This window comes from Ursus americanus, chromosome 22 (assembly GCF_024610735.1).
Source record: "Ursus americanus isolate L20-20 chromosome 22, mUrsAme1.1.p, whole genome shotgun sequence".
NCBI classification, from domain to species: Eukaryota; Metazoa; Chordata; class Mammalia; order Carnivora; family Ursidae; genus Ursus; species Ursus americanus.
In genome coordinates this window covers 25,887,658-25,914,605 of record NC_142148.1, presented here as the reverse complement: position 1 = coordinate 25,914,605, position 26,948 = coordinate 25,887,658, and the positions used below count along the sequence as shown (strand labels likewise).

Genomic DNA, 26,948 nt, shown 5'->3' with positions numbered 1-26,948 from the left:
CCTCTAATTATAGGACGCATACCCATCTTTTGAAAGAGGCCTTTTTCCGTGAGACCTTCCCTCATTTCTTCAAGTAAAATTAATTCCTCCCTCCTTTTTCTTCCTAATTCTTTTTCTTTGTATTAGAAAAAGAAGAGATTTGGATTGAGACAGAAGATAAAGGCATTGGGCAGGCCATTTTTTTGTTGTTTTCCTATTTTAATCCTAGACAGAGGAAAAGAAAGCTGAGCGAATCCAGTTGTAGCTACAGAGGAAAAGTAGTTCTGAGGGAGCCAAGGGGTCAGAGTTCTGCTTTGCTCTTAAATAGCGTTATTGTGGGGGCGCCTGGGTGGCTCAGTCGTTAAGCGTCTGCCTTTGGCTCAGGGCGTGATCCCAGAGTCCTGGGATCGAGCCCCGCATCAGGCTCCTCCGCTGGGAGCCTGCTTCTTCCTCTCCCACTACCCCTTCTTGTGTTCCCTCTCTCGCTGTCTCTCTCTCTGACAAATAAATAAATACAATCTTAAAAAAAAATAAAAAAAGTAAAAAATAAATAACATTATTGTGGAGTCAAAGCTATAAAGCCCTGCTTACTGGGTTGAAAAAGCACCCCTGGAGTTTATAGGGTTTCCCTCTTTGACACGTTTAGTTAAGTATGCTTTTCAAGTCAATTCGTAGCTTATCTTGTCAAAAGAATTCCAGTTACAGTGTGTCTCCAGAACTATGATCACACCTGGGAAATGGGGTCTTCTTCCCTGGTGCCACCTCTTTGCAGTTTGCATCTGACCAAAGGTCCTCAAACCAATATCCTCAATGAATAAGGCCATATAATAGTGTCCCTGAGGACTGTTTCAAGTTTTGGGTGATGTGTAGAGAGTGAACAAAGTTAGATCCATGGTGATAGAAATACCAAAAGGACCAGATAAAGGAGATTTACAGGTATTTTCTATTCTTGGTGTTACCTATGTGTTTTACTCTGCTTCTCACTCAGGGCAACCTGTGAAGAAATCAGTGAGCCAGGTAACGAAATCAGTTGACTTCCACTTCCGCACAGATGAACGAATCAAACAACATCCTAAGAACCAGGAGGAATATAAGGAAGTGAACTTTACATCTGAACTGCGAAAGCATCCTCCATCTCCTGTAAGTTGATGGGCTCAGTGGATATGCTTGTTACTAATTCAGCAAGGATTTCAGGTGTAGTAGTTGTGGTCACTACTTCTAATAATATAATTGAGAGAAGCATGTTTTTGTGTTAAGATAGATCTGAATCCTCACTTTGCCCTGTTTGCTATGTGATCTTGGAGAAATCGCTATATTTTTCTGGGAAGCATCTTATGAAGTTGCTGTGAAAACTGAATTGAGAATGTACATGAAGCACATAGAATTATGTGTGGCAAACTGTAGGTACCAGCCTGTTGCAGCTTGTGCTTTTACAAAATTCTTGAAAAATATCTTGTGTCTATAGAGTGTATAATATATGACAGGGCTTATGTGAATAATGGTCTTGGGGCAGACCACTCAAATCTAACAGAAACAGTAAGAATCCTAAGCAGAAATTCTAGTACTAAGAATTTCTACTGGCATTTGCAGTTGGCATCATCACTTGTTGAAATCAGTCTTTTGCAGTCTTAAACCCTGGGGTTGTGCTTCTTCCTTTGAGATGTCAGTCCTTAAAGAGTTTTGTTTCCAATCAGAGATCAGTTTTATGAAAATGAATCATCCAAGGACTAGGCTTCTTCATCTCTTAGTTTTGGGGAGGATGTCTGCAGAGATTCTGATTCAGGCAGCTACCTGGCCTGATCCAGACCCAGAACCCAAATCAGCTTTTTCTTAATGAGATTGGGGGTGAGGGCAATACCTTTGCAGCTTTTTTTTCCCTTCTAATTCTCAGAACACTTGTTCTTGCTGGCTTTAAAACATTGATGTGCTTGGGAAAAATCACCTTATTTGCTATTGTAGAACAGACAATTTGTTAAGTGCTAGATCCTTTCTCCCTTTTTTAAAAAGATGGGAATAGACTAGTTTTAACCCTTGCTCAAGGACTGACAAATTTAAGAATAATAATCTTGGCTTCACCACAGGCCTTTTTTCTTTTGATCCTATGTGCTGAATATATGGTTTGTGGTAGATCTGAGCTCTTCCATAACACTTCATTTGGAAAACAACTTCTTTCTTTACAGGCCCGAGTGACTAAGGGATGCACCATTATTAAGCCTTTCAACCTGTCCCAAGGAAAGAAAAGAACATTTGATGAAACAGCTTCTACGTACGTGCCCCTTGCACAGCAGGTCGAAGCCTTTCATAAACGAACCCCTAACAGATATCACTTGAGGAGCAAAAAGGATGATAGTAAGTTTCATACCACTGTTATAGCCTCCCCTAGAATTCCCTTTGCTTATACAAATTTGTCTTTAGTTGAAATCCTAGCTTTTGAACTAAACTATGGCATGTGCCTGTATGCAGACAACGAATGTACCATTGAGCATCTCTGACTTTCCCCACCCCACCCTGGCTATCTGTCTGCTTATATCCATCAACCACCTTGATCCTCCTGATCAGTAATTGGCCAGGAATTATACCTTTGCCATGTGTCAAAGTGTCATGGTGCAGCTACTGACCTATAGAAAATGAAAGCATTCCATTCATTCAGGGTTGTGTGGTTTTGTTCAGCCATTCAACAAACTTTACCACTACAAACCAGGCACTGTTGGGTGTAGGGGGTATATCAGTGAATAAAATGTACTTGGTGCTACTCAGTATCAAGTTTCTAACTCAGTGAGAGAGATAAATAGATCATTACAAATTACGGTACGTGCTATGAATGTAGAGGGAGATGTAAGAGTCAAGACATGGGGGAGATAGGTAGAATATGTCTTTATCCTGAGAAGTCCCTGGCAGTGAAAGAAGTTGAAGATCCAGGGCAGAAAGGAGATAACCAGTGATTGATACCTGCATGGGCAGGTAGGGGAGGGATACTTAGCTCTCAGGTGGAGTGCTTATTCTTTGAAGGGAGGGTGGAAGAGAGAGAAATGGGTGTAAATGCTGGCAGGTTTGTAGGTTTGGGATGAACACATGAGAGGGTTCTAATCTAGCCTTTGTCTTTATGAAAATAATTACTGCAAGAAGGAAGGTAAGGAAGTTTGAGAAATGGAAGTGGTACAAAATAGTTGTCCAGAATATAGGACTAGCATAATGGATAAAGCAGAATTTGGTCATTTTGCATTTGAAGGTCTCAGTGTTTTCTGCTCTTGCATAGGCATTGTTTAGTGCTGTGTTAGGCAGTGAGGCAAGCTTCTTTAAGTATAGCATTCCTTAATATTGTTATTATGTTCCAGTAGTCATTTTGTCAAATTTTATGTTAGAAAAATAATGAAATTGTTTTTTTTTATTCTAATGGAAATTTAAATATTAAACATGACTTTCCAAATAATATATGACTTTTAGAGTCTGATATGCCCTGCTTTTAGAATCTTGGTCCTGGCAAATAGAAAGAAAAATTATTTTCTGCAATTAAAAAAAAATTTAATTCCAGTATAGTAACATGTAGTGTTTTATTAGTTTCATGTGTACAATATAGTGATTCAACAATTTTATGCATTACTCAGTGCTCATCGTGATAAGAGTACTCTTAATCCCCTACACCTATTTCACCCGTCCCTCCACCTACCTCCCCTCTGGTAACCATCAGTTCTCTATAGTTAAGAATCTGTTTCTTTATTTGTCTTTTTCCCTTTGTTTTTTTTTTTTTTTTTTTAAAGATTTTATTTATTTATTCGACAGAGATAGAGACAGCCAGCGAGAGAGGAAACACAAGCAGGGGGAGTGGGAGAGGAAGAAGCAGGCTCATAGCGGAGGAGCCTGATGTGGGGCTCGATCCCAGAATGCCGGGATCACGCCCTGAGCCGAAGGCAGACGCTTAACCGCTGTGCCACCCAGGCGCCCCTCCTGTTTTGTTTTTTTAATTCCACATATGAGTGAAATCTTATGGTATCTGTCTTTCTTTGACTGATTTATTTCACTTAGCATTATACTCTAGATCCAACTGTGCTGTTGCAAATGGCAAGATTTCCTTCTTTTTTATGGCTGAGTAATATTCCTGTGTGTGTGTGTATACACATATATATTATGTCTTCTTTATCCATTCATCTATTGATGGACACTTGTTTTGTTTCCATAACTTGGCTATTGTCAATAACACTACCATAAACATAGGGGTGCACATATCTTTTTGAATTTGTGTTTTTGTATTCTTTGGGTAAATACCCAGTAGTGGAATTACTGGATCATATGATAATTCTATTTTTAATATTCTGAGGAACCTCCATATTGTTTTCCACAGTGGCTGCACCAGTTTGCACTCCCACCATTTGCAAGTGTTCCTTTTTCTCCACATTCATGCCAGCACCTGTTTCTTATGTTTCATTCTGGATTTTTTTTTTTTTTTTAAGATTATTTATTTATTTATTTGAGAGAGAGAGGTAGAGAGAGAGACAGAACACGATCAGGGCAGGGGCAGAGGGAGAGGGAGAAACAGATTCCCTGCTGAGCAGGGAGCCTGATGTGGGGTTCGATCCCAGGACCCCGGGATCATGACCTGAGCCAAAGGCAGACACCGAAGACTGAGCCATCTGGTGCCTCCTCTTATGTTGTTGATTCTAGCAATTCTGACACATGTGAGGTGATCTCATTGTGGTTTTGATTTGCATTTCCCTGATGATGAGTGATATTGAGCATTTTTCATGTGTCTGTTGGCCATCTGTGTGTCTTCTTTGGAGAAATGTCTGTTCATGTCTTCTGCCCATTTTCAAATTAGATTATTAGGGATTTTTTGGTGTTGAGTTGTATAAGTTTTTTATGTATTTTGACTACTAAGCCTTTATTGGATATGTTGTTTGCAAATATCTTCTCCCTTTCATAGGTTGTCTTTTAGTTTTGTTGTTTCCTTTGCTGTGCAGAATCTTTTTATTTTGATGTAGTCCCAATAGTTTATTTTTGCTTTTATTTCCCTCGCCTCAGGTGACATATCTGGAAAATGTTGCTGTGGCCGATGTTAGGAAATTACTGCCTGTGCTTTCTTCTAGGTTTTTGTGATTTCAGATCTGACATTTAGGTCCTTAATCCATTTTGAATTTATTTTTGTGTATGGTGTATTTTCTGCAATTTTTATTTAAAACTTTATATAGTTATAAATAATGGTTGTATGTATACTTGAAGACTGGCTTATTTCTAAAATAAATAGATTTGGTTTCTGTCTCCTGCTGTTATGTGATCAGATCTAAATTAGGGGATTCATTCTACATAATTATAAAAATTGATAAGGTTGCCCTGGTCAGGTGAATCAATGTTTTCTATGAATGGTAGTGATGGTCTTAAGATTGATGCTTTGAGGGGCGCCTGGGTGGCTCAATCGGTTAAGCATCTGCCTTTGGCTCAGGTCATGATCCTGGGGTCCTGGGATCAAGCCTCGCATCGGGCTCCCTGCTCAGCAGGGAGCCTGCTTCTCCCTCTTCCTCTGCCTGCCACTCCCCCTGCTTGTGCACTCTCTTTCTCTCTCTGTCAAATAAATAAATAAATCTTTAAAAAAAATAAAAGTATTGATGCTTTGACATAGTTTTTTCACTTTCTCTATTTGACTTTCTGTGAGAGGTGGTCTTTTTTTTTTTTTTTTTTAAAGATTTTATTTATTCATTTGACAGAGAGAGAGATAGCCAGCGAGAGAGGGAACACAAGCAGGGGGAGTGGGAGAGGAAGAAGCAGGCTCCCAGCAGAAGAGCCTGATGTGGGGCTCGATCCCAGAACGCCAGGATCACGCCCTGAGCCGAAGGCAGACGCTTAACAACTGAGCCACCCAGGCGCCCCGAGTGAGAGGTGGTCTTGATGTTTTGATGTAGATGCTTTTAGGGAATTCACAAAATTGAGAGTTATTACTTGATCTTTAGAAAGGCCTTATTTTAAAGCTAGAATAAGCAAAAATCTTATGTGTCAATAACAACCAAAATAGTTGGCATTATCAATAGAAAGGCAGTACATGCCGTGTAGTGATGAGTCCATCAGACACAAATGGATTTTAAGTTCAGAAAATGATAGTAGAGTTTACCCAAAGACGGCCTTCATCATACCCCTCAATAAAGAGTGCCTGGCGAGAAGGGACTGCATGTTTGTCAGGTTGGCTGACATGAGCAGAGCTGAGTGTGGATGGCATCGCGGGCTGCCTAGCCGAGTCAGCACCTACAGTAAACAGGGTCTCGGAGAGCTAGGCCTGTGATCTTGTTTTACAGCTCTGTTACCCTCCAAATATGCTGTGGTCAAGATATCCAGAGACCCACAGACTCCTGTGTTGCAAACCAAACAGCGCACAAGGCCTGTGACCTGCAAAAGTGCGGCGGATCAGGAGGCAGAGGAGCTTGAGAAACTGCAACAGTAAGTTCCGTCAGGGGAGGAAGAGTTCCAAGTACCTGCTTTCTTTTCAGTTCTATAATGGGGATAGTTGCTGTTTTTCTTGCCATTGGAATTTATGGCATTTGAGTTACAGGCTCTCTACAGTCTGTGCCCCTGCCTGAATGATTAAGAGATTAGAAGTGGGAATATGGAGATATCCTGGAGTATAAACTGGTAAAAAACAAATGCTGAAGTTGGGGTGGGAGAAGTTAAGGCGTGTCCTCTGAGCTTCGTTTAGGTAGATCCCACTCTTTATGGCTACCCAAGGGCTCATTACAGCTATTATTGGTGGAGGAAAGTGGAACATAATGTGGTTGTTAGCGCTGGAGTTTGTCTCCTGTATTCTTTTTTTTTTTTTTTTTTAAGATTTTATTTATTTGACAGAGAAAGACACAGTGAGAGAGGGAACACAAGCAGGGGGAGTGGGAGAGGGAGGAGCAGGCTTCCCGCTGAGCAGGGAGCCCCACGCGGGGCTTGATCCCAGGACCCTGGGACCATGACCTGAGCCGAAGGGAGACGCTCAACGACTGAGCCACCCAGGTGCCCCGTCTCCTGTATTCTGCTTTCATTCCTTTTTGTACTTCTTTTGAGGAGGGGCAGCTTCCTCTGGGAAAAGAAACCCTAATCTTTAAAGAGGTGGGAATGTTAGGACTGGCTCCTTTATTCTTTGCTCTTGAAGTAGAGAAATGGCTATGGAGAGAATCGAAATTTTGCTGTGCTTGGGTAATCGTAATAATTACTATTTTTCTGTTTTGGCCTACTTTGTTGTTTGTGTAGCTTTTATTTTATTAACAAAAATTTTTTTGTGGTTGTCATTTAAACTCTCATCTTACAGATACAAATTCAAAGCACGGGAGCTTGATCCCAGAATTCTTGAAGGTGGGCCCATCTTGCCCAAGAAACCACCTGTGAAGCCACCCACCCAGCCTATTGGCTTTGATTTGGAAATTGAGAAGAGAATCCAGGAGCGGGAGTCAAAGAAGAAATCAGAGGATGAACACTTTGAATTTCACTCCAGACCTTGCCCGACTAAAATCTTGGAAGATGTTGTGGTAAGAATGGTTGAGGCTCTGCATGCTGGCAGAAGCATCCTGCTTGTGACCAAATATCCACCCATTCACAAATGTTTGAGTAGATACTATGACCAGGGCATTGTATTAGGAGCTGTAGGTGATAAAGAGACATAAATGGATTTTGCTTTTAGGAAACTTAAAGTCGAATAAGGGAGGCAACATATGTGTAAATAATATAAAATTAGACAGAAGTGTTCTAAGAGAGGTGACAGTTAACAGTACTATAGGAACTCAAAGGAGATAATGATTTCTTCAAGACGGAAGGTTTAGCGAATGCTTTGTGGAGGAGGGAGCATATGACCCGAGCCTTCACATCATCATCATCATGTGTTGTTACTATCCTAATAGCCAAAACTTTCACTATGTGCCAGGTAGGCTCCAAGCCCCTTCCGTGTATTAACCCATTCATTTTGACCACAACGCCTTCAGGTGATTTACTGTAATTATCACCAGTTTCAGATGAGGCAGTTGAGGTGCAGAGAGGTTAAGAGTCATTCCTAGGACACTCAGCTAGTGAATGGTGGAATAAGGATAAGAATTCAGGCACTGTGGCTCCAGAGTTCATGATCTTAACACTTCGTTAGGTTGCCTCTCCATTATATGGTAGAATTTGGACTTGTAGAAATGCAAGTGAAATGGACTGGCAGAGCATTCCAGGCAGTGGAAGTAACATAAAAGCCTGAAGGTGGGAAATACGGTAGGGGGGTTACTGGAAAGTGGGTGGAGTCAGTTAAGCTGGAAAAATGAAGTATATCAAGAGGACCAAGTAGAAACTAGATCAGAGAAGTGGGTTGTAGTGTGCTGGTGGGCTTATAGTTAGGATTTTAGAGAAAATATACAATTAGGAAGAGATGCCACAGTCAAAGAACAAGTAATAGAGTTCATCTACGTAAATGCAAAGGTGGGTTTTAGATAATTTCTGTGCAGATGGGGAAATATTCTCTTCCTGCATTGGACTGATTTATGTCCAGGTACTAAGAATTCTGTTTTCCTGTTTTCTTTCTTTTTGCTCGTCCTTTTGAGTCACTGTGGTTTTAAATGAAACTGTGCACCAATATATTACCTTGGACTGTGTAGTTTTGTTTACTCTATTTTCTTAGCACTAAGTCAGAAGCAATCCAAAGTTATATTTTCCCGGCTTTAAAAACGCATCATAATGCTTAGAAATAGTTATTCCCCTCTTCCCACCCCTTGTCTTCTTTCAACAGAGAGCTTTTGGCATATGAGACCACTTTTCTTTTTTTTTTTTTAAAGATTTTATTTATTTATTTGTTGGAGAGAGAGCATGAGCACAAGCAGGGGGAGTGGCAGGCAGAGGGAGAAGCAGGCTCCCTGCGAAGCAAGGAGCCTGATAAGGGACTCAGTCCTAGGACCTTGGAATCATGACCTGAGCCAAAGGCAGCGCTTAATGGACTGAGCCACCTAGGTGTCCCCCCCCCCTTTTTTTAAAGATTTTATTTATTCAGAGGCATCTGGGTGTCTCAGCCTGTTAAGCAGCTGCCTTCTTCTTTTTTTTTTTTTTAAAGATTTTATTTATTTATTCGACAGAGATAGAGACAGCCAGCGAGAGAGGGAACACAAGGAGGGGGAGTGGGAGAGGAAGAAGCAGGCTCCCAGGGGAGGAGCCTGATGTGGGGCTCGATCCCATAAGGCCGGGATCACGCCCTGAGCCGAAGGCAGACGCTTAACCACTGTGCCACCCAGGCGCCCCAAGCAGCTGCCTTCTGCTCAGGTCATGATCCCAGGGTTCTGGGATCAAGCCCCGCATCGGGCTCCCTGCTGGGCGGGGAGCCTGCCTCTCCCTCTCTCCCCCCACTTCCCTGCTCATACTCTCTCTTGCTATCTCTCTCTCTCTCTTTCTCAAATAAATCAAATCTTATAAAAAAAAAGAAAGATTTTATTTATTCATTTGGCAGACACTTAACTGAGCCATAAGGCAGGCACTTAACTGACTGAGCCACCCAGGCACCCCTGACTTTATATATTCTCAGAATCAACTCATTTTTAAAGTAATTTTAAAGGGAACATTTAAATCACTATGTAAATGGAAAACCAGTACTTTTTGCCATGAATAGCAATAGTAATAGCCAATATATAGAGCTTATTATGTGCCAAGTTTTAGTCTAAGCTCTTCAATTTATATAATAACTTATTTAATTCTCATAATAACTCTATGAGGTAAATACTATAGGTCTTATTATCAGTCTGTTTTACAGTTAGGCAATACAGAGATTAAATAACTTGCCCAAGATCATGAATTAACCAATGGGAGAGCTGGGATAGATACTAGGTAGTATGGTTTCAGGGTCTGTGCTCTTATATTAAAATAGAAGGTACCTTTTTAAATAGAAAGGTCTTAGGAAATATGTGACTATTAAAAAAAGTAGTCTGCATCCCACCTAACATCCTCTTCCATATTATCCGTCTTACCTGAACTTTGTTTTTAGAAGAAAAGTAGTCTGCATCCCACCTAACATCCTCTTCATATTATCCGTCTTACCTGAACTTTGTTTTTAGAAATGCTGATTTAGGAAATGGGGCTGGCAGTTTTCCTTTGGACATGCTAGGGTGAAGTGGTGCCTGTGGAAGGGTCCCTAGAGTTCAGTAAGAGTTTAGTTAAGTGAGATCTTAGAGTAGCCTTGTACCAGGTTGTGCCTTGTGGAGAATTCTGAATAAGCAGTCAGCAATGCACTAGGTAAGTAAGTAAGATGCAACTGAATTGACGTGGTGTGCTCCAGGGAAGTGTTTGCCAAATCCAGCTGCTTCTCAGAATCCTCTGAGGATCCTATTACATAAACAGATTCCTGGGCCCCACCCCTGGGGTTTTGATTTGTTATGTGCAGCATAGATTAGAGAGAGCCCCAGTGAGAACTTAGTGTCTGACACACAGTAAGCAGTCATGTTGTTAATAGTAATAACTGTCATTTTATCGCATGCTTACCTCATTCCGAGTGTTCTATGTAGATTATCGTACTTCTTGAAACAATTCTTAAGAGATAGGTTTTATTTTTAGCCCTATTTTTTAGTTGAGGAAGAGACATTAGGAGGTATCTAGTATGCAGAACCAGGATTTGAACCCATCATCTCCTCGAGCACTATATTATTTTACCCCACAGTATCAACTTACTGTTGTTTATTTGCAAACTCCGTTTTTGCATTTGACATTGGCTGTTTGTAGTTCTCCCTTCTAAAATTTCCAGGAATTTCACTTCAACTATTGGTTTCTAGAGAAGCAAAGCATAAGAGACTTTAGGTGTATTCTCTCTCACCCTCTTCATTTTTTGGAAAGGGAGGCTTTGAAACGGGAATGTGGCTTGCTCATAGAACCATTTTTAAAAATTGGAGGCAGAATTGAGATTCTGTCCTGTTACTTCTAGTTCTGGACTCTTCTAGCAGAACAGAGGAGCCTGCTTCCCAGAGCCCAAGTGCAGCTTGTCTGTTTGTCACTGTTGCTCTTCATCCATGTCCCTCTGGTGCTGAAGCTCTTTCCACGTGTCCTTACGGTATTTCTTGTGCTCTTCAACTTGTGATTGATAGGTGGCAAGGAGACAACGGGGCTGATGAGAGATGGGCTTGGGCAGCAGTGGGCCATGAGGCAGAGATGAAAAAAGGGCTCTTGGGGCAGAGGTGGAGTGATGAAAAGCTTGAGCTCAAGGGTGTGAAATGTGAACTTGGTGCCGACATCTAGCGGGGAGCTGGGGCACCACAGAGGTAGGTGTGGTGTCGGTGAGGCCAGTGAGTAATTTTAGCAGCGATATTTTAGGGATGACTTGGGGAGACCAGCAGACTTTTTTTTTTTCCCATACGCTGTGAGATAACATTGCTTCACAGTAATTTCCTAACTGATCTTGTCCCGGGACATTTGGCGGCATATCCTGCCATAAGGAGAAGTGTTCACCCCTGACACTCCCTTCCCCATCCTGGGCTGCTTTCCCTAAATGTGCCATCTGCCCACACATTGCCCACTTCTAACCACATATCACTTCTTTAGAGCTATCTTCCTGGAGCTTCCCATTAGGAGCTTCCCCCCATTATCCTTGAGCTGCACGTTCTGCTAGGTTTCTTCAGAGCACTTTTGAAAATCAGGGAATACCTGATTTGTTACCTTTTCGTTGTTCTTTTCCTCCACTAGAATGTGAGCTCCCTGAAAGCAGGGACTGTGTTTATCTGTCTTACTCACTTTTATATCCCCTGCACCTAATATTGCTGCAGAAGCACTCTGATGTTGGATAATTGAGTGAGTACAGTACCAGCTGAAATGCGCCGGCCTAGGCTGTGTTAGGTACTGGGAATTCAAAGGTGGGGGAAAACACAGCCCTCGTCCTCAAAGTTTTCACAGTTTGGTAGAGCAGATTGATATGTAAACACATAAGGATAGTACTGTCAATCAACATATGTTCATGGAACTAATTACTACTTCTTGTAGGTCCTGTGGAGAATGCAAAGGAATGTAAATGGTGACATTCCTGCCCTCAAGGAGCTTACAACTAGGAAAACTTAAAATAGCAAAACAAGAAGCCACCTGTTTTTAGAAACCCAATATTCATTTTTTAAATTTTTATCTAAAAACAAATTATTTATTTATTTATTTATTTATTTATTTAGAGCCAGTGAGCATGACCAGAGGGAGGGGTAGAGGGAGACAGAATCTCAAGCAGACTCTGTGCTGAGTGTGGAGCGCGACATGGGGCTCAGTCTCACGACCCTGAGATCATGACCTGAGCCGAAATCAAGAGTCTGGCATTTAACCAGCTGAGCCACCCAGGTGCCCCTGGTTTTTTAAATTTCTGATTGAGCCTCCAGTTAGTGTTGATTGCGGAAGAGATGGGGTGTGGGTGGGTCGTTCCTGCAGATTTGATGTTCATAAATTACCTCTTCCTCTTCCCCAATTAGTGAGGATTGAGCGCACTCATAGCTCTTTGGTGGCTTATTTATTAGAGATTTCCCTTGCTCTTTTAAAATGCAGATCTCTGCCGGGTGGATGCAGAGAGGGGAAGAAAGGGAAAGACGGATTATTTTAGAGCTAAATGAATCATCAGGTATTTATTTCTAATACTTTATTTTATGAGAAGAAATGAGCTGGGTGGCTCAGTTAAGTGTCTGACTTTGGCTTAGGTCATGATCTCAGAGTCCTGGAACCAGATTCTGCGTTGGGCTCCACACTCAGCAGGGAGTCTGCTTCTCCTTCTCTTGCCCCCAACCACTTGCACTCTGTCTCTCTCAAATTAATAAAATCTTAAAAAATAAAACCAAACCAGGGCACCTGGGTGGCTCAGTTGGCTAAGCATCTGCCTTTGGCTCAGGTCATGATGTCAGGGTCCTGGGATCGAGCCCCCATGTCGGGCTCCCAGTGCAGTAGGGAGTCTGCTTCTCTCCTTCTGCTGCTCCCCCTGCTTCTGCTCTCTCGCTCACGCTCTCTCTCTCAAATAAATAAAATCTTAAAAAACAAAAACCCAAGGCCTAGAAGTCTCTCTAATGTGCCCCAAGTTATGCAGATTAGAATCAGAGCAAGGGCTAGAACCAACCTCTGAGCCTTGCTTCATGTTCTTCCCACTCCCACATGCCCTGAATGTGCTTGAGCAAGAGGCTGGCGGCCACCTGTAGAACAACAGGCTCTTGTTGTTTTATGGTAAGCATTATTTGAACACCCATTTCACGGACTTTTGTCACTCTCAGTACAATTTCTGCTCTATGGGATTTCACTGTTCCTAGTGATCCTGGCTTTCTTTAGAAAACAGCTTCCACAGCAGAATGAGCATTCTCTTTACAGTGGTCATCTTAGCAGGGTATAAATTCTTTTCAATGACTGATACTATATAATACATTTTGGGAAAGCCACTTATCTTGGACCCTCTGGCACACAGTCTTGGATCTCTTCAGCAGTGGCAAATGTTCATATTTTAAAGATTAATTTGCTTTTAAGAGCTAATCTAAATCATTTGGAACTAAAACTAAGTAGTCCAGGATAATAGAGCTGGAAATAGTTTTGCTAATTAAAAGTAAATATTGAGGGGCGCCTGGGTGGCGCAGTCGTTAAGCATCTGCCTTCGGCTCAGGGCGTGATCCCGGCGTTCTGGGATCGAGTCCCACATCGGGCTCCTTTGCTGGGAGCCTGCTTCTTTCTCTCCCACTCCACCTGCTGTGCTCCCTCTCTCGCTGGCTGTCTCTGTCAAATAAATAAATAAAATCTTTAAAAAAAAAAAAAAAGTAAATATTGAGCGACTACCTTGCATTGCTTAAAAATTAGCTTTGAAGGCCACTCCAAGAAAAACATTCCAAACATTTTTTTTTAAAGATTTTATTTATTTATTTAAAAGAGAGAGAGAGGGGCGCCTGGGTGGTGCAGTCGTTAAAGCGTCTGCCTTCGGCTCAGGGCGTGATCCTGGCGATCCGGGATCGAGTCCCACATCAGGCTCTTCCGCTATGGGCCTGCTTCTTCCTCTCCCACTCCCCCTGCTTGTGTTCCCTCTCTCGCTGGCTGTCTCTCTGTCACATAAATAAATAAAATCTTTAAAAAAATAAAAAATAAAAAAAAAATAAAAAATAAAAATAAAAGAGAGAGAGCGCACAAGCACGGGGGAGTGGTCAGGCAGAGGAAGAAGCAGGCTTCCCGCTGAACAGGGAGCCCGGTGTGGGGCTCTATCCCAGGACCCTGGGATCATGACCTGAGCCGAAGGCAGACGCCCAACTGACTGAGCCACCCAGGCACCACTCCAAACATGTTTTAAGGAGAAGTCTCTCTCCCAAGGTATAAAGTAGATTCCAAGAGTCCAAGGTATAAATTCCGTTATTCATTTTTACTATATGTATTCAATGAATTTACTGAATGCCTTACACTTGCCAGGTCTTTGTGAGGTACTAGGGATAAATGGAGTAACAGTCCCCACTCTCGAAGGCTAGCGGGAGTTGAACATCTAAATACACAAGTGCTGTGAAGTTTTATACAAAACTTCTGTACTGTCATAGAACTATATACAGGGAAAGGGGGTCATTTCGTAGGTTCTGGGAGTGGAGCGATCAATGGAAAGCCTTTATAAAAGAAGAGATGCTTCAGTGGAGGCTTGAAAAGAAGGCTTAGGTGCTTCCAAGCAGCTGGGACATTTCAGAGAGAACACAAACAAAGGTATTCAGAGAACCAGCGTTAACATTTTGGCAACTGCCAGTGGTTCGTAGCGGTTGGAGGGTGAGCCTCCTCCAAGGGAAAGGCAAGAGGTAAGGCTGGAGAGTCAGGCAGGGCTGCATATTATGAAGCACCTTGTACTTCATGGCAAGGAATTTGTTATACTATTGTAGGTAGCATAGGAGCCATTAAAGAACTTTAAGTCAGGAAGTTATGTGATCCGATGCGTCTTAGGCAAATAATTCTCACTATATATAGAAGATGGATTGGAGGAATTAGATGATAAGCTGAAAGAATATTACAAGGCTAGTGGAATGGTGCAGGCAATCGGTGGTGTGGCCTGTGTATGGTGGTAAAGAGGTGGAGAGGAAGCAGAATAGAGGGCAGAGGGAGGCAACATACACATGTGAATGTAACAAATAAGGGTTTGATTTTATCATTTTATTTTATTTTTTCATCATGATAAGTGTACTCTTTAACCCCCATCCCCTATTTCTCCCATCCCACCACCAGCCTCACCCCTCACTCCTCCCAGTAACCATCAGTTTGTTCTCTGTAGTTAAGAGTCTGTTTCTTGGATTCTCTCTGTCTCTCTCTTTTTTCCTTTGCTCATTTGTTTTTTAAATTATACGTATGAGTGAAATCATATGGTATTTGTCTGTCTTTGACTGACTGATTTTGTTTAGCACTCTACTGTCCAGCTCCATCCAATGTTGTTGTAAATGGCTTTTTGTAATGGCTGAATAATATGCCATTGGTATTGGGGGGTGTGTGTGCGTGTGTGTATACACGTATACACACATATGTATACACACACACACACGCACACGCACCACATCTTTTTTAGCCATTTATCAGTGGATACTTGGGCTGCTTCCATGGTTTGGCTGTTGTAAATAATGTTGCAGTTTTTATTTTTATCTTTTTTAAATTGATCTGGTCTTAACACTTCATTCAAAAAAGCCCAAGAGATACCATTTTGTAGTTAGGATTAATTGCCAGATTTGTGATAGAGTATAAATTCTATGAGAATCAGAAAGTGCTTATGGAACAACTTTCTAAAATGTGTTAGTCTTAAATGATGTGCACAATATGGTACAGGTAACTCAGCCTGCAAGGATTTAAAATGTTGGCAGTGTTTTGGAATCATGAAGGGAAAAATCTTCAGAGTACTTGAATGTATGAGAATTATGGAATATAGAAAATTAATTGCTTCCCTTAATCTCCTCTCAAAGAGGTATGATGAGAGTTAACAGCTGTTCTTCCCACATTTTATTTTCTATGCTTAAGTTATATATATAATTAATTCTATTTCAGCAACTTGTCACTCTCCCCTCAATATTATGAACACTGTCATATGTCAGTAATAAAGAGTTACTTAATTCTTTTTCATGGCTGTATAATATTCTTTTGCATGGGTGCTCAACAATTTAAAAAAGGATTTAACTGATCCTTTCTTGATAAATAATTGAATTATTTGCAATTTTTATTCTTTTACAAAATATATTGAAATAATACTAAAAACAAAAACTAAACTAGAGATCAAATACTAGAGGTGGAATATTGGATGAAAGAGTATGACCATTTAAAAATTTAATAGGTAATCCCCCCCATCAAATAAATAAATAAAATATATTTTTTAAAGATTTTATTTATTCATTTGACAGAGAGAGAGACAGCCAGCAAGAGAGGGAACACAAGCAGTGGGAGTGGGAGAGGAAGAAGCAGGCTCCCAGCGGAGCAGGGATCCTGATGTGGGGCTCGATCCCAGGATCCTGGGATCACGCCCTGAGCCAAAGGCAGACACTTAATGACTGAGCCATCCAGGCGCCCCATAAATAAAATCTTTAAAAAAAAAAAAAGGTGGGGGGCGCCTGGGTGGCACAGCGGTTAAGCGTCTGCCTTCGGCTCAGGGCGTGATCCCGGCGTTATGGGATCGAGCCCCACATCAGGCTCCTCCGCTATGAGCCTGCTTCTTCCTCTCCCACTCCCCCTGCTTGTGTTCCCTGTCTCGCTGGCTGTCTCTATCTCTGTCTAATAAATAAATAAAATCTTTAAAAAAAAAAAAAAAAAGGTGGGGGTGCCTGACTGACTTAGTCGGTTAAGTGTCTATTTTCGGCTCAGGTTGTTGCTCTCTCACGTGCATGCTCTCTCTCTCCTTGTCAAATAAATAAAATCTTAAGAAAAATTTAATAGGTAATTCCCAAAGGTTGTACCAATTTATGACCTGTATTCTTACCCAACTGTATGTGAGTGCTGACTTCTGTTTCGTGCATGCCAACACTGGTATTAATCAGTCTTTCTAATATTACTCAATCTTATAGGTGAAGAATAACCTGATTAATTTATATTTTTAAAAATTATTGAGATCAAGTCTCTTGTGTATCTTTGTGAACTGCTTGTTCTTGTTCTTTGTCTATTTGTTTGGCAGAAGGAAATTTAACTAGCTCTTGCCCAATACTTTTTTCCTTTTGCATTTTGAGGGTGATTTTTTTTCTTTTTAAGATTTTCTTTTTAAGTAATCTCTACACCCAACATGGGGCTCATGCAGGCAACCATGGGATCAGGACTCACGTGCTGTACCAACTGAGTCAGCCAGGCGCCCTGAGGGTGGTGTTTTCGAACATAAGTTCTCTTGTAGATTTGTATGAGGAATAGGATCAAGAAAATGGACAGTATCTATTCTGAGCCTAGATACACTTGGAAGCGTTTTTTGACTTTTGTTTTTGAGGGATTAGAGTATAGTAAGGGAGAGAAACAATAAAATATCGGCAATAAAATAATAAAATAAATAAAAAATTAGTTTGTTTTCTGTTGTGGTGTTTTTCATAAGCACCAAAAAAGATTGTGATGAATCCTGTTTTTACTGAATATAGTACTCTAGCCATGCCCTTGTTCTTTGCTGCTCTTCCGACTCGGGCCTCAATCCTGTGATCTTGGGATCATGCCCTGAGCTAAAAGCAGACGATTAACCGACTGAGCCACCCAACCACCCCAGAGGGATTTGATCTTATCACACAGCCTAGTAGAGATTGTTCTGGGATGTTAATTGAATTGCTTACTCCTTGCAGGGTGTTCCTGAAAAGAAAGTACTTCCAGTCACTGTCCCCAAGTCACCGGCATTTGCCTTGAAGAACAGAATCCGAATGCCCACCAAAGAAGATGAGGTGATTCCCTGTGATAGAGAGAGTTTTCTTCCTTTATCTTTTTTATCAATTTAAGCATTCCTCTTTCTTAAGCTTAATGGAATTCAAAGGCAGTCACTCTTATCTGGAGTTGTCTTTAACAGTGGGTATGAACATTTGATTATCTTTTTTGCTTCCCCAAGAGCCAAGTAGTTGGTAAGGGTATGAATCTTTTGGCTTTCAGTAGTGACTGGTTATGCAACTTTTTGGACCCTTGTCCATTTCTATAGCATTGAAAAGCAGCCTGTCATAATTGGATCAAAAGTTGACAAGCCCTGTATTTTATTTTGCCTAAGTTTTTGTCACCATTCAGTGAGGGGTTTTTAAAATCACACTGAGCAGTTATATCCGCCCTGTCTGATCTCCACTAACCCAAGGGTTGCTAAGGTGACTGTATGGTGATGGTTCATGAAATTGGAATATGTAGCTGTCATTGATCAGGCTAGTTTCTTGTTACATCTCCCATTTTTATCTATAAATATCCAGAGTTAGGGTAATTTTATAGCAGATCTCAAGCATAAACCTTTTTATAGGTTCATTTGAAACTAAAATACACTGTAATCTTATGTTACCAGCTTGAACCCAAACAACTTACTTGGTCCTATTCTGGGTTTGGCAACCATTAACTGCCAGTCACATGTTTTAGTGGAGTCTGGAGGCTGGGTCAAAGAAGAGGCCAAGGTATATGCTTAGTACCTCTCCTCTCCATTTGGTTCACACTGTTTGATCTCTTTTCATTTTTACAATCTTCCTGTGAAAAAATTTAGATCCTTTAAGAGTAATTGTGTTTGTCCTTTATCAAATGCTTTCACACTGGTCTCACCCCTGTGAAGTGGTAGGTGACTTAGGTATTATCCCTCTTTGGTAGAAAAGGAAGCAAAGACACCTAGGAGGTTGAGTGACCTGCCTTAATTAATGATTTCTCTCAAATACTATCTTCTGACACCACATTCTGAGGAGGTGAGAAAGAACTCGTGTCTAAACTACAGTTTCTCCCTTAGGAAGAGGAGGAGCCGGTAGTGATAAGAGCTCAACCTGTGCCACATTATGGGGTGCCTTTTAAGCCCCAAATCCCAGAGGCAAGAACTGTGGAAATATGCCCTTTCTCTTTTGATTCTCGAGACAAAGAACGTCAGTTACAGAAGGAGAAGAAAATAAAAGAACTGCAGAAAGGGGAGGTAGGTGTTTCCATTTCTGCAAGTAGCATAATACTATTCTTTGATCTGTCATAGATAATCTTTTATGTTGCACTTTTAGCTATAAAATCACTGACTGACTTTGATCCCTCTAAGAACCTTATGAAGTATAAATAGGGCAAGTTTTTAATAACCCTTCTGGTACAAGGAGATTAAGTGACTTGCCTGTGATCGTGTTGCCAGTTATTGGCAATATTGGGAGGATAACCCAGATTTCCTCTTGAGTCCCTTACTGTTTCTGCTATACATACCATGCTGCTTAGAAAACTGCCTTTCCTGTATTTCAGATTCATCCAGATGTTCTGGAGCAGCTCTTGCTTTCTGGCTAGAGAGACCTTAGGATCTCAAATCTTATGTTTTCTTTTCTGTTAGGTGCCCAAGTTTAAGGCACTTCCTTTGCCTCATTTTGACACCGTTAACCTGCCAGAGAAGAAGGTGAAGAACACAACTCAGATTGAGCCTTTCTGCCTGGAGACTGACAGAAGAGGTGCTCTGAAGGCACAGACTTGGAAGCATCAGGTGGGGGATGGGGAGAGGAGCTAAAATGTTCCTTGCTTCATTGTTGGTTTGTTAGAATAGGTAGACCCACTACACTGAAATTCATCTGAGAACTAACATACTGGATTATTTGAGGGACTCTCACTCTAAATCAGGGATCAGCAGACTTTCTATAAAAGACCAGATAGTGGGGCGCCTGGGTGGCCCAGTTGGTTAAGCTTCCAACTCTTGATTTTGGCTTAAGTCATGTTCTCCGGGTACTGGGATCGAGCCCCACATCAGGCTCCCCACTCAGCAGGGAGTCTGCTCGTCTCCCTCTCCCATTGTCCCTGCCCCAGCTTGCGTGCTCTCTCTCTCTCATAAATAAATAAATCTTTAAAAAGAAATAAATAAGTAAAAGACCAGATAGTAAATATTTTAGATTTTGTAGGTTACATGTGGTCTCTGTCACATATTCTGTGTGTGTGTGTGTGTGTGTGTGTGTTTGTGCTTCAACCCTTTGAAAATGTGAAAACCAGGCTTAGCTCAAGGGCTATACAAAAAGGATTACAAGCTGGATTTAGCCTGCAGGCTGAAGTTTGCTGACCTCCGCTCCAAGTGATCATCTGGGGAATGTGAGAACTGACAAGCTCTTTTTGCATCAGGAGTTTAAGATCTCATCTATTCCATCTATTAGATTTGTTCATTACGTGTCCACTCCCTTCTGTTGGTACTTTGATAAGAAACAGTATCACCATAGATCCTCAGTATGGTATGCTGTTTTCTCAACATAGTGTGCTCTTTGCTCTTTGTAGATAACAGGTGATTAAAAACAATTAATTGGTTGTTGGTTGGTGTGATTCGGATCTAATTCTGCCCTATTTGGAAAAAAATTCCCCTGAATCCCTAAGTTTGTCAGTGTTTTTATATCATCACTTATCCTGGGCTCTGTCCAAAAGGAGCTCTGGGCTGATCTTTCTAGGAAGTTCAAGAAATGTGATTGCTTACATAACTGCACATAGCTTCCTTGTTGGTGGTGTTCCCTAGGAAAATTTAGGACTGTTGGTTTGGAAGTGGTAGTTAATTCTCTTTCCAGGACCGTGATACAAAATGTCTGTGTGGGGTATTTCCTATAATTAAATTTTTTTTAAAGGTTTTCAAACATACACAAAAGTAGAAAGGATAGTATAAGGATCTTCTTCCATGAACCTGTCACTTGGTTCTATAATGATCAAAACATGGAAAATCTTATTTCATCTGCATTTCTACCTACTTAACCTCTATACTGGATATTTCTACCAACAAAGGATTACTTTGAAGGAAATTCTAGGTATCACCTCATTTCATCTAAAAACAGCAAGTAATGATAAGTATGTATCTTTATATCTTCAGTATGTATCTTTAAAAATACAAGTATAGGGGCGCCTGGGTGGCACAGCGGTTAAGCGTCTGCCTTCGGCTCAGGGCATGATCCCGGCATTATGGGATCGAGCCCCTCATCAGGCTCCTCCGCTATGAGCCTCCTTCTTCCTCTCCCACTCCCCCTGCTTGTGTTCCCTCTCTCGCTGGCTGTCTCTATCCTGTCGAATAAATAAATAAAATCTTTAAAAAAAATAAAAATAAAAATACAAGTATAAAAAAAAACCCGTAATACTATCACACATAAAAAAAATTAATAGTAATCCCTTAATAGTGACAAATAGTGTTCTTATATCTCCAAATCTCTCATAATTTTTTTAGACAGTTGAATTGTTGAAATCAGGATCCAAATAAGACCCACATACTGCATTTGTTTGGTAAATCTCTAAACCCCTTTTTCTCTACAGACTCTTCTACTTACATATTACTTGTGGAATAAACTGGCTTGTTTGTCCTATAAATTTTCCACAGTCCCGATTTTGGTCATTGTATTCCCATGGTGTTATTTAATATATTCCTGTACCTTCTGTATTTCCTATAAATGAGTAGTTAAATCTAGAGGCTTGTTAAATTCTGGTTAGATTTGGGGCACCTGAGTGGCTCAGTTGGTTAAGCATTTGCTTTTGGCTCAGGTCATGATCTCAGGGTCCTGGGATTGAGCCCCATGTTGGGCTCCCTGCTCAGCGGGGAGTCTGCTTCTCCCTCTCCTTCTGCCTGTCCTCCCCGCTCCCCTCCCCATCCCACTCATGCTCTCTCTCTCTCTCAAATAAATGAAATCTTAAAAAAAAATTCTGGTTAGATTATCTGGGGGATTGGAAGGGAGAATACTTTATAGATGTTCCCATCCAAGGGCTATAATGTCTACATGTTTATTTTTGTGTTCAGATAGGCCTTAAAAGTACCTTAAAGATATTTTCTAGTTCTCAGTGGATTCAGAGGTTGTCAGTCTGATCTACTCAGTGTAAAGGGGGTTTTAACTAGGTTGAGATGAAGTCATCTGCCTTTATTGATGAAGCTCTTAGAAACATTAGTTCTTGAGCCACTGAGGCAGCAGTCATGGAGAGTTGTGCTGTTGCTTATTTAACAGACTTTCTTTCTAATAGCTGGAGGAAGAGCTGAAACAGCAGAGAGAAGCAGCTTGCTTCAAGGCTCGTCCAAACACCGTCATCTCCCAGGAGCCCTTTGTTCCCAAGAAAGAGAAGAAATCCGTTGCTGGTAGTATTATATGTACCCTTGGGGAATCAGGGGAGAATTGTCAGACTTCCCAGGGGGGATGCTGGGACTCAGTATCAGCTCTGTCAGCCAGAGCATTTGCCTTTAGAGGATCTAGTTCTCTTCTTAGACCGGGTTTTTTGTCTTTGTTGAGCCATGTACCTGTGTTGAGTTTGAAGTGTATGTTGGGGCCAGATTCATAGAACAAGAGCCTGGGCAAAGGCAGCTGGCATTTCAACAGCAGTTATTGGCTTTACTTTACAAAGAGTAGTAAGTGAGGGAGGAAAAGCCAGGAATTCTTTCTGGAGTTCTCCATGAAGCAAGCCTTAGGTATAAATGTTTGATTCCTTAAGCACTGGGTAAGGTGTCAGAAAACTGGATTCTCCTCCTACATCTGTTTTAGAATCACTATGTAGTTTTGAGCAAGCTATTTCATCTGTGTGGGTCTTACTTTTCTCCTAATTAGATGGTTTCCAGGAGCCCTTCCAACTGTTAAAATTCTAGGACTTTTTGTATGTGGTGTGTTCTACCTTTCTGCTAACAGGCCTTCCCTAGAGCTTAGCCTTTCTGTTGCCCTGCGTGTCCGTGCCACTTGCTGCATCCAGGGGGCTACGTTTATGCAGGTCCTGCTTGTGCACCAATACTCTCTCTGTTTCTGTACTCAGAGGGCCTCTCTGGTTCTCTAGTTCAGGAACCTTTTCAGCTGGCCACCGAGAAGAGAGCCAAGGAGCGGCAGGAGCTGGAAAAGAGAATGGCTGAGGTAGAAGCTCAGAAAGTCCAGCAGTTGGAGGAGGCCAGGCACCAGGAGGAAGAGCAGCAGAGGGAGGAGCTGGCCAGGCTACGGAAAGAACTGGTAACTGGGCAGCATGAGCACTCACTAGCCCACGGTTATCTCTATTTTGTTTTCTCTGTACCTTGCCTTGTTCCCGAAAGGATCTAAGGTAGCCTACCAGGACATATCAAAGATGAGTGACGGTGGAAAATCACACAAACCAAGAACAAAGTTGTGATGTGAACAATGTTGAAGATGTGCACATTGTGACCCATGTGTCTGCAAAGTTTGCGCCATAACTTTGGCTCTTTTTAGGAACGAACTGTTGGTTACAAAACTCACAGTGTTCATGAGATACAAACAAGCTAGTTGTTAAAAAAAAAAAAAAAAAGTATATTTAGTCTTGATACAGAATTCAGACAGAATTTCTTCCAGGGGTCTTGATAAGGAGGGTGTGCTGTGGTAGAACATGCGCAGTGAGGCTCTCCTAGGACTTGTTTATTTATCTAACTTATTTATTATTTCCTTTCAACTTACGAAAACCAAAGTGGTTTTACAATTAGACAAGGATACATAGGTAGGGAAGGACATGGGAATTATGTGGCAACTGTATTTTCGTTTTCCTCTTAATAATTGACTCAAATTCCTTGGGGTTATAACACATATTGGTCTATGTGACCCTCCATGCTAACACTAGCGTAATGATTTAGATATTAAGTTATGCAGAAAGAAAGCTTAATTCACATTAAGAACTTTTTCACTTGGAAGGCAGCAAGGTGCATTAACTGCATTAATGAGCAAAGAGAGTTTCAGATGGAACTTCATGTGATTGATAAAAGAATTATTATATAAATACATAAGTTGTTGCAGTTTTGTCTAAAGAGGCGAGGCCAGCTGCTGATACAGCTGTTGGCAGAGATGACTGTGGCCTCAAGAAGGTCTGGGGACAAACTATTAAAGGGACTAGTTTCCTGGCAAAAATCCAAGCTGCCATTTGCTGATTGGATAAAGAAATGATAAAAAATGATCCCCACTCTAGATATGCTCACAAAACTAGTCTTTTTTCCAGCCTGAAGTTCTTTGATTTTTCAACGCTTGGTACTGCTTCTTGGGTTTGTCCCCGTCATAGAGGTGCTACTTACAGTGATTCTCAGTATAGGCTGATGTCAGCATCCTTTTTTTTTTTTTTTTTTAAGATTATTTATTTATTTATTTGACAGAGAGAGACAGCCAGCGAGAGAAGGAACACAAGCAGGGGGAGTGGGAGAGGAAGAAGCAGGCTCCCAGCAGAGCAGGGAGCCCGATGCGGGGCTCGATCCCAGGACCCCGGAATCATGCCCTGAGCTGAAGGCAGACACTTAACGACTGAGCCACCCAGGCACCCCTGATGTCAGCATCCTAAAGCACATTTCCGTTAATGCTAGTTAGCTCTCGACTAACCTGACTTGATTCAGGATTGTTTTAGACTGCCCAGAAGGAAGGGTGGCCTTCTCCCAGCAACCCTTCCTGGTTATTGTTTTTGTTTGTTTGTCCATGGTTTTGGTGAATATTAAGACTCAAGCTTAAGATTGTACTCTGGGAGATTTTTTTTTTAACATATAGTGTATTATTAGTTTCAGAGGTAGAGTTCAGTGATTCATCAGTCTTATATAACACCCAGTGCTCATTACATCACGTGCCCTCCTTAATGTCCATCACCCAGTTATCCCAGTCCCCCACTCCCCACTCTGACAGATTCTTAACATGTATCTCTTTTCTGCTGCGATTGTGTACAGCCCTGTTAAACCTAGTAATAAACAATCAAGTTGGAGTTAGTCTTGATGTTCTTTAGTGCAAGCTGAGGGACCCCCAAGACCTGAATAAAAACCTACTTGGGCTCCAAAGCTCACGTGCTTTTCTATTATGCTGTGTTGCATTCCTCCCCACCCTTTGGATCGTGACTTGGATTTATAAGACTATACAAACATTTTCTCAGGAAGAAAAAAAATAAAAACAGCTATACTCAGTACTTTTCTAACATCCTGATCAGTGGTAACTATCTTCCCTTGCTCTGCAGGTGCACAAGGCAAATCCAATACGCAAGTACCAGGGTGTGGAAGTAAAGTCCAGTGACCAGCCTCTGACTGTGCCCGTTTCTCCCAAGTTCTCCACTCGATTCCACTGCTAACCTCAGCCGTGAGCTGCAGACACCACCTGGGAGCAGGAACTGCTCTTTTCATCAAACCAGGAGCCTTCTTTCCTTGTCACCAGGGCATGGGGAGAACCCGTCTTTCTAGACTTTTACCTGCTCATGCCTAACAGAGCGTACCTGACAAGTGTGGACTCCAGTTTTGTTGAGAATTGTTTTCCTACATTATTGAGGCCAATAATGAGACTCAACTGATGCATGTCTCCCTCTGACTTCATGTAGTTATTTCCTTTGAACCATCAGTTGACCTTTAATATGAGTCTTAACTCTGACTAGAGTTTAAAGTCTCTGTATCAGCACAGTATACTTTCTATTGCCTCTTTGCCCCCTCCCCCTTTTTTTCCATTTTAATCAGAAAATAAAGATAGTTAAATACTAAGATAGGATTTAAGTCATGGCTTACCTGAGGAACAGTCAGTATATCAGATTCTTTCCTCATCTCTGCACAAAATGAATTTAGAGTTAAGGAGCCTGTCTCTTCGAGGGTGGAAGCCTCATTAACTGCACAACCACAAGGAAGACCGCGGACCCACGGGGAGCCTCATAGCAGCCACCGGCAAGTTTTGGGGCAGAACTGCTGTTAAGGCACATTCTTCCCTTGTCAGTGCTGATAATAACAGGGAATGCTGCGCAGTACATGTTTTAAGTCCTCTGATACACTGGAGCGGAATAAATATGTTTGTCTTCCCCTCCCTGATTTTGTTACTTCCTGTTTTTAATTCTGTCAAGCCCCTTTGGAGGTCACATACTTTGAGAGGAGGAGGGTCCAGGAACTTTTAAAGCACAGGCTCTGTCCTTAGAGGAAAGTGCTTTGTAACATTTTTCTGTCCTTCTGTATTTTGTTAACTCCCTTCCAGGAACCACTCTGGAAGGCAGTTGTGTGTTATGCCTTCACACAGATCTGTGCCTTCTTTCCTAAATGTGCTTTTTCTCATCTGGCAAGCTTCCTTCTAAGACTAAAGTAAAATCTTTTTCATAAATCCTTCCTTGACCACCTGACCTCTGCAGGCAAGGGTGATCGTTCCTTCTGTGTGTCTCTCAGATGCTTCTTGTGTATGTCTCTAGTAGAACAGTTATACTGCTGAATTACTTGTACTTGTTCACGAACTGGTAGAGACCCAGATACCTAAGATTTTCTTAGTCCTTGAAAATAAAAATTATTTTAGTCATCTCTATATTTTTTGTAGCTGGCACAGAATTTGCTAGATCCATATTAAGTAGTGTATTTTCTTTTAGACTCGGCATTATTTATGAACTCTACTCTTTACTAGTCCTCTACTCCTGTGCTAAAGGATATAAAAGCATCCATAGTCTGCCCAGGCCAGTCCTAGGCACCATAGAGGATAGTAAACCTGTTTTATATTCCTTTCATTTATTCATTCAGTGAGCATTATGAACAGGCTGTTGTAGATTCAGCGATGGATGACAAAGCAAGACATGATTTGCAGATCACTGAGCCTCCTGAAGACCCACTGATGCAAGATAGTTTCTTTATTCATTTCCTAGAAGTCTAGTATACAGGTCCATCCATTTAACAACTATTTACTTGGTGCTAAGTGTATATACCTTGGGACCACTTAGTCTCTGGGAATACAGCAATGAACAGAAATAGAAGAACTTGCCTTCATGGACCTTACCTTTTAGGAGGGAAGACAGACTATAAGCAAGCAACTGTCCTCTCTTCTGTCATGTGGTAAGTGTTTCTCTGCTGTGTGGAGAATAGACTGGAATGGGATGGGAGGCATGTAGGTGAGAGCTAATAGGAGCTTGGGCTGGGGTAGCAACAGTGGAGGTGGTGAGAAACGGTTGGGTTCTGAGTGTATCTTGAAGTTATAACTGGCAAGACTTACTGACATATTGGACGTGGTATGCGAGAAAGAGGGTAGTTG

At 41.5% G+C, this 26,948-nt stretch overlaps 1 protein-coding gene across 5 annotated transcripts in view; it reads left to right on the top strand.

The window, feature by feature from the left end:
* The window catches only part of TPX2 (TPX2 microtubule nucleation factor), a 56,593-nt gene extending 30,837 nt beyond the window's left edge, over positions 1–25,756 (top strand). For 4 of the 5 annotated variants that reach the window (XM_045807161.2, XM_045807143.2, XM_087853686.1 and 1 more), the window contains exons 9-18: positions 968–1,119; positions 2,160–2,328; positions 6,258–6,399; positions 7,253–7,469; positions 17,682–17,777; positions 18,797–18,973; positions 19,364–19,510; positions 21,991–22,102; positions 22,765–22,952; positions 24,928–25,756. In XM_045807161.2, the coding sequence (XP_045663117.2) occupies positions 968–1,119; positions 2,160–2,328; positions 6,258–6,399; positions 7,253–7,469; positions 17,682–17,777; positions 18,797–18,973; positions 19,364–19,510; positions 21,991–22,102; positions 22,765–22,952; positions 24,928–25,038 (1,511 nt within the window). In that variant the 3' untranslated portion in view covers positions 25,039–25,756. The remainder of the gene's footprint in view (positions 1–967; positions 1,120–2,159; positions 2,329–6,257; positions 6,400–7,252; positions 7,470–17,681; positions 17,778–18,796; positions 18,974–19,363; positions 19,511–21,990; positions 22,103–22,764; positions 22,953–24,927) is intronic. The other variant, XM_045807169.2, reaches the window with a different exon arrangement.
* The last annotated feature ends 1,192 nt before the right edge of the window (positions 25,757–26,948 follow it).